Source organism: Amblyomma americanum, chromosome 11, assembly GCF_052857255.1.
Source record: "Amblyomma americanum isolate KBUSLIRL-KWMA chromosome 11, ASM5285725v1, whole genome shotgun sequence".
Classification (NCBI taxonomy): Eukaryota; Metazoa; Arthropoda; class Arachnida; order Ixodida; family Ixodidae; genus Amblyomma; species Amblyomma americanum.
The window spans coordinates 24,736,497-24,748,983 of record NC_135507.1 but is presented as its reverse complement, the minus strand read 5'-3'; the positions used below and the strand labels follow the sequence as shown (position 1 = coordinate 24,748,983).

The following is a 12,487-nucleotide window of genomic DNA, read 5'->3' as shown; positions in this document are numbered from 1 at the left end:
GTGTGTTTAAAAGGAATAAAGTGTGTAAAAATTCAGCTGGCATCTACATAGTCTAATGCTATGAGAAGAAAATAAAGATAAAACCCAAAATTGGCTTACAGACTGATAAGGTTTATCCTTTTCTGTAGCTTTTTCAGTGTGGTTTCAGTGAAGTTCAAGTTGTGTGCATTATCAATTGTGAGTAGGCTTTGACAAACAAGAAAAAAAGTTTTCCTTGAAATAAAAACGGAAACGTGCTTCTCTGCACAAGATGTACAACCATCGAAGAGGCAGTGTATCACAGGAAATTTTCAGGTAACGCTAACTGTACGCAAGCAGGGTAGTACAAGTTCCAAGGAAGAGCTTGCTGGGAAGACAAAATCTGACTCTCTTCCTTTTTGGAAAGCTGCAGTAGGAATTAGTGCTTTTTAGGACTTGTTAAGGCCAAAATGGTTGCTATGTTCATTCTGGAAATGCCTGGCAAATGTGAATCATCTTCTGTCAGCAGACGCATATTGCAGTACTAGCTACAGTAATATCTTGAAAGATTTTTTGTTCTTTTCTCGCTCGCTTTTTATTTAAATCCTTTGCCCTTCACGGTACAGAGGGCAGCACATGAAAGGTGATGGCAATTAAATGGATGCATATCAACAGATGTGTATGCTCGCAGTGATTTTCACTGCGTGATGTTCACCATATAGCTATCTCAGAGGACTGACAGTTAGCTTCAGATATGGCAGGTGCTGTAAAGGGAATGTCATCGTCATCATCATCATCATCAGCCTTACTACACCCACTGCAGGGCAAAGGCCTCTCCCATGTCTCTCCAATTAACCCTGTCCTTTGCCAGCTGCGCCCACCCTATGCCTGCAGACTTCTTAATCTCATCCGCCCGCCTAACCTTATCCCGCCCACTGCTATGCTTGCCTTCTGTTGGAGTCCACTTCGTTACCCTTAAGGACCAGTGGTTATCTTGCCTTCACATTACATGCCCTGCCCAAGCCCATTTCTTCCTCTTTATTTCGACTAGAATGTCATTAATAGCTCGTACAGCAAAAGAAAACATTACTCAAGCAAAGTGGTTTTCTCTATAATTTGCGCTGATATTGCAGGCAGCTACAAGGTTGTCTTTGGAAAGAGAGACGAAGAAATTCACACTGCACAGATCATGAAAGCTGTCTCAGACTACATCAGCATTCTGTATTTGGGAAACGCCAATGTTCCAAAAATGGAACATCGTAGAAAGATGTTTAGTTTTTGTAAATGTGGCTACAATTTTTTCATGGTAATTTTAGAAAAAGCATATGTGGATAAGAATTTTTGAAAATTACTTCAGAGTATGGTGTTCAAAAGGTTAAGTTGGAGCAGTGAACCTTATACTGAAGACAGATTCGCAATGTCTTGCTAGTACAACTCTACTACATATCATGAACAATTGCTGCAGTAACAGTCGCTGCAAAACTTTCTGCTATTTTGCAACAGTCATAGACCATGTTGATCAGTATCATACACGAAGGGTGCTGTTCTGACAAGGGTTGGACCAAAGTCAACAGGCTTGGGGGGGTTGGAAGCTGTTGAAAGGTTGAGTTACTACTCACGTGACGGAGTTGTAAGAAAGCCTGTCATGCTTTAGGCAGGAAATGTTAATGGCACATTGGTGCTTTGTCCTGGCAACTGCTTTTCATGTAAATGATGCCACTGATGTGCATGCTTATTCTTCATTAAACGAGCGAGTTATTTTTTTAGTTCTGTTTTCAGAGTACTCCTGCTATTTTAATGCACATCACAGTTGTTGTGGTAGGTGAACTCAATGGAAAGGCAAGCGTGCAAAGGGAAAAGGGCAAGTACTATCGAGGTCAATGCTTGTCCTTCCCTTGTGTGCTTGTCTTTGTGTTTTGAATTTCACCTGATGTGACAGCTGACATCCAACTAACTCAGCTGTCTTTACTTCCGCAATGCGTTTCATGCGCATCAGTTGTTTTTACTTTTTACCGTTGCGTCTTTTCGGAGCAGCCAACATGCATGTGCGCAATACTGACCCTTTCGTACTCTCTTCTGTGTGTGTTCCTTTTTTTTTCGTGCAGAATATTACACCCACTATGACAGCTTATATCTAGCTTATCTAACTATTCCTTCTCGCACATCAAAGTACCCATGCCTTGTAGTGCCTGCAGCATCATTACACAATAGGTGCTTTTCGGGTGGTGTGAAAGGCGCACTTCTGAACTGCATGAAATGAGTAAACAGTGTTTTACTGCCAGCAAGTATAATGTAGTGGTTTGAGTAGGGAGAAAAATTATAAAATCTACTGGAAAGGAGTCTTTATCTGCCCTACTGAGACATGGAATTTTTTGCTTTGAGAGCTTTTAAGGAGAAATGCATTTAATTGCTTATATTCACCACTTTGTTGCAGGCAGTTTTATTGTGGCAGCATTTAACTGCATACTTAATTTATACTTTGGCTGCATGTTTGAAACATAGTACCCTGCCAACTACTTATAAAAATTGCACCAGTTCCACAGTGTAACTGTCTTAGTTTTTTCTGATTTTGTTTCAAAGGGAATGATAAATTACAAAAGCATGGTGCGCATCTTGGCTGATAGGAGCTGCCGGTTACCCAGCCTCAGTTTAGGAGCATAACAGTATTGGAACATGTAGCTAGTGAGCCAAAGGGGAAAATATATGAATGTGTGCATCTGGCAAGTACGGATTACATTTTGTGGTCGCTTTGGCAGCCATCAGCATTGGGAAGGGTCATTTGCAGGCATGGTTGTAGTTTCTAGCTTGGGATGAAATTGTCCCTCTCTTGTGAGCTCTCACATTGCCAATTGTTCCTATCTTGTTTCATTGAAATGAGTAAATAGGAGCTAGGGTCCGGAATATCGTAGTTCTTTCATTTTGAAATTTCCTCACCTTCTTGAAGCACTGTTTTTTTTTCCCCTGGTTTTTGTCTGCTAGGTTGCCTCCTTTCGTGGTTCAGTAAAAAAAAAAATTATTTTATATTACCCTATCTTAGCACTACGCTTTGCCCTCAAAGAATTGTAGCATGTGATATACACGAGTGTTGAGGCAACTCTTGTGGGCCGTGCTTATCAGCTGTCTTGACACCAGATGACCCGTGCAAACGTGCAGCAGTACTTGAGTGCCGATCAGCAAGCTTTCGTCTTTTTTTGAGTGCAAGTGTCTAAGAGCAGGCTGCTGCTACTGTTGCAATAGACGGGGCAATAGGAGATGGAACGAATCGTGCCGACTGTGGGACATGCCGCCTACGGGTGTCTACTGCGACTGATATTTTTCCTATGTGTGAAGAACTGTGGTATTAATTTTCCTCAGCATATGAGGTTCTGTGGTGTTTCCAGCCAATTCAAGGTGAAAATATTTTTTTTCAAAACTAATCCTTTTTATATGTGCTTTACTAATGGCATTTGTTTGAAGGCTTTGTTTCCGTAAGTGTAATGAAAACAAGGCAGCCTCACATGTTCCTGTAAATGTGCTCAGTAAAATTTTGCTTTATTTATGCTACAGAGCATATTTTATGTTTCTTTTCCCCTAATTTTGGTTGAGTTCTGCGCTGATTCCATGCCATGAGTTTTTGCAGGTCCTTGCCTTGGCAGGTTACATGTTGTGGCGACCTTTGCCATTAGTTCTAACTGTTGAATTTTATTACATAGTATGCCAAGAGGTACCCACCCAGTCTATAGAGCGAACATCGTTAGGAACTATTGCATTTTGTGCTGTGTTAAAACAGTAAGCATGTTAAACATTTGAGTTTCATTGCTTCGGTTTCAGTGGCAAATGTGTTTTTCCCAGCGAATATTTATTTTATGCTGCAGTTGTGGCTGACTATATCTTGGTTTTTATTTCTTTTTGGCACTTGTTTAATGTTCTGTGATCGCGTGCAGACCGTCCACTCTGTAGTCAAGTTGTAGTAGCTTATTGGTAGCATGATTCTGTCCACTGCTTCTTGATACGAGTAATCAGTAAAATGTGCTCATCAGTTCAGTCTGAGCATGTAGCTCTGTGCATTGTGAAGTTAATTCGTCACTGCTAATTTGGAAACTTTCTACCATCGGCAGTGTTTGAACGCTGCATTTGCAAATAGCTATCAATACTACTTGGGACAAGCCATCTGATCACACTGTGCTGCAGTATATATAGAGCATTTTTTTTTTTTTCATTTGGAATTTCCAGCTTGTATAGATGGGGGAACATATCAGTACTAGACGGGTACCCTGACCACAATGCCATTGGCAGTATATGTGTTGGACCCCTTCTCCTGCTAGCCTTAGCACCAGCATTTCACATTATTTATCTGTTATGCCATTTGCATTCTTGTAATCCCATGACCACTGTGTATTTCTTTTGCATATGTTTTTTTTTTGCAGCACACTATAGCTTTCTATGCACACCTTTTCCCTCGAATGCCTGTCCACTATTTCAAGTGGTGTGTCAGTGAGTTAAACACGCTGGCTAAACCTTTTGCATGTTGATTAATGAGCTGTCTGTACTAATCATGACAATAAGTCAGTGGAGCTTGAAACTCATCTGCCATGTGCAGCTGTGCCTCGGCTGTGCCATTTTTTGTGATACCTGTCCCCTCCTTGCTAATTAGCTCTGGACTTATTTTCTTCTTGGATTTGCTATAGCGGTCACTTACTTGCATGGTGGAAAAGGGAAAGCGTCTTAAGGATGCAGTTTCACAGTTCCGTGAATTTTGTTGTGTTTGATGTTGATGCACCAACTCTGCATGTAGTAGAGGCTTTTAAGTTATCAACCCTTACGATGATGAAGACATGGTACGTCAGACAGATAGATGAGATTGATGCTGTTGCCGAAAACTGTTTAAATGTTTTTCAACTAGTGGCTGTGCAGCTGAATCAAATAACGTTTGGCCGTGGACTGTAATTATTCTCGTATAATTGTGCTTGCATCCAAAATCACCTGCATGGGAGCACTGTGTGAGATATGTGCTGAAGCATGCTGTAGCACTTCTGAGTTATTAAAGGCAGTTGTCGTAAAAATGTGTCTAGGTCACAAAAACATTTGCGCTGCAATGGAGAAGGTGAACACCCCTGAGCTAGTAACAATACCAGTGCCTTAGGCATAGTAGCAGCGCAAAAAGAAAACACACACAAAAGAAGAACTAGATACCAAGAGACACGCACCGACTCCACTCACGACTTGGGGAACACCAACTAAATTTACAGAACAGTGAGGATGTGCACTTAGTTCAGCACTGCAGTTCTTGCAAGTGTTCGCCTCATTTTGAAAGTACTATGGTCCTAGGCAAAGGTAAAGACCAGACCGCACGTGAGCTATTGGAAGCCTTCCATTTAAAGAAAAGGGGCAGTGATTGTATTAGCGATATGTCAGTTCTGCTGTATAGTTAGGAACGTGCACTTTTTTCTGCTACAAGATAAGATGTATGATCAGGATGTTGTGATGGCACGCCTTCTTTCTTTCCCTTAACGCGCATGTGCAACGCAGCCTATATATTGTGCTTTGATAGCTTGGAATAAATCAGTTGTGAGTGCAGCGTCTGTGCATGTCTCTCTGTGTCCAGTTGCTTCTTTTGGGTTTTTTTTGTGCGTTTTTTGCGCTGCTACTATGCCTAAGACAAGTAGCCAACTCGCCCAAGAGCCCGTTTTACTGAATACCAGTGCCATGTGTGAGCTGGACACCAGCTCACATACAGTGTACTGTCCACCAGCGCTAGTCATCACCTGTAGCTTTGCAAGCAAACTTGGCTAGACTGCATGATCTTGCTGCCGGTTCTGTGACAGCCGTGGCAAGGAGGTGTCAGCGTTGGCGGCTTATCAGTCCAAACGGTATACATAGGAAGTTGAGCACCATGTTTCCACATTGCAGGCTGAGTTTGTGTGATTGAATCGCTGCATTTTTTAAATGTATTAGCATTAGAAGCCCCACCAGGAAGCAGAATTATCTGCCATAGTGTTGTGTAAACTTGCCACCTGCCTGTGCACAAGAGAAGCAACTAAAAGCAAAGCGAAAACCTAATGCTAACGCATTGTCATTGCATGATGATAATTGAGTGCCCCCGTAATTTTATTATCATTCTTACTTCTTTTTGTAGGCTTAGCCACTCAAGTCAATTCACCGAGCCACAGTTCATAGTTCCACCATGGGGGAGCGAGGGATTGAATTTCCACTGCGTCCACTGGAAGAAAACCAGGTTCTCATTCTGCCTCCAAGCCAGGCTCCAACGGTTCACCGTAGTTCTAATGCGTAAGAACACTTCCAAACTGCTGCTTCAAAAAATGCGTGCAGTTTATTAATATGCATTTTTTAGTGCCCCGAAGTTGTGTCTTTGGTTGTGAAGGATGCATATTATGTTGCTATGGGTTGCCCTTGACCACGTGCCCTGGTTTAATGTGCCTTGAAATTTCTCCACATAGACATTATGGCATTTCATACCGGTAGGAATTGAGCCACCATGGCTGGGTACCTATTCATTGTGGGTGGAACAAGACGAAAGACAAACAAAGAAGGCACATACCAATGAGAACTCATCTATGTAGGCCTTCTTTGTCTTTCGTCTCATTTTGCGCTGTTCCGGTTACAGTGTACTGTTACCACCTTGCCCAACTTTCCATTGCCAATTGTCACAAGTGACTGTGAATTATAAATTCTCATTGGGCAAGAGTCTTCTTTTCCTGCTTAGATGCCAATTCTTAAGGTCACTACATTTGCTTTCAAAGTGCTGTAATTTCCAGTATACAGCCCGCACCCGGTTATCCTGGTTTCCAGTATAGAGTCCACGGGGCTAAATTTTGACTGAAAATATTACTTTTTTTTTCCTATGTTGTCTGCACCTGGTACACAGCCTGCAGCAGATGTATAGTCCGCACCCCGTACATAGAATTGCATTGAGCATATGGTTTCTGTGTTGGGCAAGTAAAAAGAAATGATGCTGTGTAGCTCACGCATACAGTCGGCAAAGCTCCCCAAGTTTGAACTTGTAAACATATACGGCTCACGGGCTGCATACTGCAATTTATAGTATTTTTGTGTTGCTTCTTGATGGGTGTTCTGCGCTGCTCTCAAAGTGTGTGATGGGGTTTACCTCATGAAATGACCCTGGATGCAGGCACATATGTGACAGGGGCGAGGAGCTGAATGGATTGCCGGCGGTCAAAACGACTCCCAAGGACTCCTACAATCTGCTGTACTTGATCCTGCTCATACATGGCGTTGGCACGCTCATGCCATGGAACATGTTCATCAATGCCAAGTCTGTAAGTGTCAAGCGGCTGTGTCGAGGGTTTCGCATTGTTTTGCGTATGTTTTGGGCAACAGGAATTGCTTATGCCCTGTGCTTTGTTTTTAAGTGCTGCCGATTATTTTTGTGAGTTTTTTCAAGTTCTGTCTTTGTGTGTGTCTGAAAGATGTAGAGAGAGATTGAAGTTGGGAGCAGAGACCCCCTGTCTTTTGAATGCTGCCTAATTTTAATCAAGGGGCTGTCGACAGAACATGTGGCGATGGCTGGTACTGCATGATTTCCTCCTTACGCATGCTGGACATGTAAGTGATGTTTGTGACAAAACCCAAAGGCTTTTGCACAGTTAAAGTCCCCCGAGAAAGTGAATGCTATTGCATAAAGCCTGTCAGCATAGCTTCTCACCTTGGTGCTTCTCACCTTCTTTCTCTGCACTCTTATCCACGTGGGCTTACTGCACAACCCCCCTTTCCTGAAGCCAAGGCTCTAAAGAAATTGGCGTCAGATTGAATTTTCAGGGATTGAGACGTTCGGAAAGGGATGTTGGTGGGCCTACAGGGAATTTTGTGATTGCAAGTCTGTCTTGTTCATTCGTTTGCTTCAGGACTTGCTGTGGCTTCTTGTTGCGCGAGCAGCTTCAGTCAGCCTCTGCTGCATTTCCTCGCCAAGATCACCCTTGCAAAGTTAAACACCCTGAAAGTCACTCACTTCTTAACGAGCTATCATATGTACCTCACATGATAGCTGAATGGAATAACCTGCCATCAGATATTACCCCTGGAGTTCTTCCAGAATATTTAAAAATATCTTATGCACTTGTATTAGAACATACCTTTTGCACCTTTTATCAGTATTTCTTGCGCGCCATTTCCCATTAGCTTTCTGTGATTTTCACTTTATCTGGGAATTTTAATTTTTTTCATATTATTTTGAATTTTTGATGCTGCTTTGAAATTTCGGGCTTGTTTCAAATGTCGGTCTACTGTCAAATTTTGTTCTTAATTTGAGCTGTGTTACCTTAAATTTTAAGGTTTTAGTTTATTTTATATATACAGTAAAAGCTCGTTAATTTGACCGCTGTAATTCAGAAATCCGTATGATACGAACAGCTGGCTTGGTCCCTGCCAATGGCCGTGTAAGTCTGTGGTGTCGGACGCTCACAATTGGACGCTATGGGTCTCCCACAAGTTAATTCAAATGGGCTCCCAAAGGGAGGCTGCATCCAGGTATGACCAGTGCAGCAAGAAGTTGTCAAAATAGCCCACCTCAAAACATAAATTCCATGCTGCATATTCGCTCGTGCACCTCTGACATGCGCTCAACGACAGGCACGCTGATGAATGGACAGCACCGTATCCACGAGCACTCTGACCGCTTAGTTTCGGTTTTGCTTTTCTGAGCTTTCCGCCAACCTGCAGTGACGGCAGCTTGACCAGCCAGCATCAGCCAGCCAACCTTACCCAGCCTAACACCGTTCTAGACTGTGATTGACGCGTTGCTGGTGTTTTCTCTCACCATTTTTTTCCCCTACTTCGGCACCGTTTCCTTGGCTTGCACCCGTGTGGTACTGTTCTTCCACCGGTGTGCCGAAACTGAGCCGTCACCTTGTGCCGTTTGCCGTTCGTGCACTGAAGCCTCTTCACGCGCTGCTGTCATGGGCCCACCACATCGCACTGTGAGCGATGCACGAGAGCCCCTACGATTCTAGAGCAGTTCTGCTTCAATGCCCCGGATAGTATGCGTTCAATAAAGCATTAGTGGGAACGTGAAAAACAGTCATTGCCGCGCTATTCTTACCTCAAAATCCGGTACCAATTCCCAGTCTTTCACCAAATAAAATTGCTGTGATGCAAGCAGTTCTCGACACTTTTTTCGGGGCCATTCGATTATTCGAACTTTTGGTTAATTCGAGCATTTTCCCCAATCCCTTGAGTTTGGATTAACGAGTTCTTACTGTAGCTTAAAGTTTTTGCCATTACTTTGAATTGTCACAAATTACTCGGTTATAGTGTGTTTCGTGTGTCCCCATGTAATGCCCTCTTCTAGAGGGCCTTTGCAAGTGTTTGAATGTCGAATGGTTTTGAGGGCTTGAACAGTGGCTGGAATATAAAAACAAAATTTCCCACGGCAATGTGACCGCCTCCTCGTTTCCTATAATGTCCATTCAACAGGTGTGGTTTGTAGAGGACACTTTTGATGCCTGGTGTTTACTTCTTTTGCAGTACTTTCAAGATTACAAGCTGGCGGAAGGTGGGTTTCCGAATGGCTCATCGGCTGCCACCGAGCTTAAAATGTACAGGGACGACTTTATGGGCTACATCACGCTGGCCTCTCAGCTGCCAAATTTGCTCTGCAATTTTCTGAACCTCTTTCTTCAATTTGGGTGAGTACACAGAACGAAGCGAAGGCATAGGGCAGCAGGCTGCAGAGTGCACTTTCTGCGTTAGGTTGCCTTACTTCTGAATTCATAAACACTCCTCGACTCGCAACTCCAGCTCAAAGTGGCCTTTAAGGCCTGTATTGTGTTTCAAAAACCAACCTCCACTCATACCACTCCTTAAATGAAGAAAAAAATTGGAGGTTTTCATCGAGAATCTTAATGTAGCATGAACCCTATCTTGAGTGCTTCTCGACCGCCAGTTTGCTGCTAAATATGGCAGACGTCGCATCATTTGCTGCCTGTGTGAATTTTGTTTGACCCTTAAAATGAAGCTTTCCACGAATGTGCATACGATGTCGATGTAGAGAGCACTGTGTCAAAGCGTTGGCTGAGTGACTGCCTCAACCTGGAATTTCTGGCAAGTTATTGTTCTGCGAACATGACATGACCATGGCTAGCCTCCTGATGTACGTGCCTGTTGCTGACGCCAGGCATGGCTAATCATGGTCAGTTGCTGTGTCCAGTGTTATAGCTGTTCATCGTACAACGCTTATATGGCACGAGCAAATTACAAGTCGCCACCGGCAGTCTCAGCAGCGTTTCACTGCTCACCGTGTTGCAGAGAGTGCACTTGTAGGGAACAGTGTATTGCATAGCGGGAGCTGAAGGCTCCGTAGGCATGGGCTTTAAATGCAAATATCTGTGCTGTGTGCATCAATGGCTTGCTCGGGTACGTGCACCTTTAAACGTGACCCGGCGTTGCCAAGGAAGCAGCTGGTTTCGCTCGTGCCACCGTAGGGATGTTCTCAGTTGGTGGATGGGTATCACTTGGTAAGCGTGCTTGCGACTCGGGCTCCCATCTGGCTTCCGACCAGCAAATGGTGTTCACTTCTGGAGAGTCCATTTCACTACTTTGGGATCAGGGGATCGGGCGACTTCGCCACTTGCCTCTTTGGGCGAGAGAAATTTCACACAAATTTCCAGTGGCAGTTTTTTCACACCATTTCCAAACGCCATGCGTAATTGTTATGTCACCGGCGGTGAACGTTGCCAGACGCACAAGCATTTCTGGCCTTTTTTAATTGCTGCTGTCGTCATGCCGCCCGCAAAAGTTATATTACTAGGCTGTAAATGCCGAGGTTCTTTGTGAAGGTTCTTCAGATGGCATATCATGACAAAATATGCATGTAACCTCGTTCCCATACGCCATTCACGCTTCCTCAAGGGACAGGTGTTAGAGGAAGGTTTCTCGAGGAGCTCCTCATTGGGAGAAAATGCTCGGTGGCGTTCTAGAATACCAAGTGTCCCTCGAGTGGAGAAGCGGCTGTTTCCTTCACTCCAGGTAGTGGAGGCGGGGCGAGGCATCAAGTCGAGGCACATTTGTGAATTCAGCAGTTAGCGTTACCTCCTTGCATTGTCGCAGTGCTTTGTGAGTAGTTTCGGGTGTTGATCTCAAAATGTTGTTTTTGTCTGTTGTCTGTTAGTTCTTGAGGCAACCAGGGATGTTTGTTTGTTCTAATTCGGTTTGTCGGTTTTGTATGCAGCATATTGAAGGTGTTCCAGGTCAGTTAGGTTATCAGAGTGGATTCCAAGGGAAGGAAATCGTAGCAAGGGGAGGGACGGTAGAAAGTCGAGGGGAAGAGAAATTGGACCAGAAAGTTCACTGGGACAGGGTGTGTTGCGGTGGATGGAGTCGAAGTTATGTGGATGACTATAATGCTTAAGCGAGCAGATACATGTTTATGCTGCATGAGAGATGGGCAAAAGCTTAAAGGGGGTGCTGAAGATGAATTGGATTTGGTCTGTATCGATAGATTACCTTGTTGGGATCCCCTGATGGTGCGGGGTCAGAAGAGCGGGATGGGCGTGGGGTGAAACAATAACAGTGGGCTCCACGGTAGCCTTCTACTGGTTTGAAGGCGCGCTTCTACGGATCACTAGGAAATATGAGGATGTGCCCACATTTATTTGTACCCAGAGCAAAGGGCCAAGAGCAGCTGAACCTAATGGAGTCACTGGATCGTCCCGACAGCCATGAATGTTTTCCAAGGCGTGTGCGTTTTTCATCTTCCGTGTTGACAGGCTGGGCCACATGGCAGTGCTGTAACTGCATTCCTGTTACAAATAGGGTGCTTTCACTACAAAATTCAGCTTTTATCAGCTAGAAAAAAAGGGGAAATATACACGTGTCGCCATCACTAGTCAATTTCGCAAGCAAACTTCAATGACGTGGAGACAGTTTTCTTGTGTGCATTCACTTCCAAATGGTCATCACAGAGTCCTTTTCTTCGTTACAAAGTCCTTTTCGAATTTGAATTGAGTGGCAGCAAAAGAAAATGTTTCATATTTAAATCCAGTTTCGTCAGCAAAGAAAGTATTCTATCGCTGCCAAACAAACATCATCGTAGTCGTAAAGTGCCAAGCAAGCAATTTTAGGGAGAACAAAAACTGGGCAAGTTTTCTTCAGTGCCCCTGCCAGCACTGAGATTGTGTGCCTGGGAGATGTTTTAGTTGTTTTACTCACTCCATGCCTTTATACAATGCTGCGAGTGATGTCATTGGTTGTTGCTTCTCTTCTTCCCCCAACAGAGATCGTAGCCTTACGCCAAGAATCGTCATTAGTATCCTCGTTGAAGCTGTTGTGTTCATTGCGACTGTTGTGCTAGCCATGGTGGATTCCTCCTCATGTAAGCAGCGTTCTCTTGCCATTCCCTTAAAAAATTAGCTACGTGCTGAAATCTTGAGGGCATAAATACGTGGCATTACCTGTAATGAGAGTATGTTCATGGCTGGGAAAAATAGAAATGTGACTGTTTTTCTTTTTTGGAAACATGGATTCCTAATAATCTGTAGCATGTTGTTGCAGTATTTTACCCAAATAAAAAATTGAC

General features: G+C 43.7%; 1 protein-coding gene across 3 annotated transcripts in view; it reads left to right on the top strand.

Moving 5' to 3' along the window:
- Positions 1-12,487, top strand: part of Ent2 (Equilibrative nucleoside transporter 2) — a 41,023-nt gene that overhangs the window by 11,218 nt on the left and 17,318 nt on the right. For 2 of the 3 annotated variants that reach the window (XM_077642284.1, XM_077642282.1), the window contains exons 2-5: positions 6,074-6,225; positions 7,088-7,235; positions 9,439-9,599; positions 12,186-12,283. In XM_077642284.1, coding sequence (XP_077498410.1) covers positions 6,122-6,225; positions 7,088-7,235; positions 9,439-9,599; positions 12,186-12,283 — 511 coding nt within the window. In that variant the 5' untranslated portion in view covers positions 6,074-6,121. Of the gene's footprint in view, positions 1-3,191; positions 3,349-6,073; positions 6,226-7,087; positions 7,236-9,438; positions 9,600-12,185; positions 12,284-12,487 lie in introns of those variants that run through there. The other variant, XM_077642283.1, reaches the window with a different exon arrangement.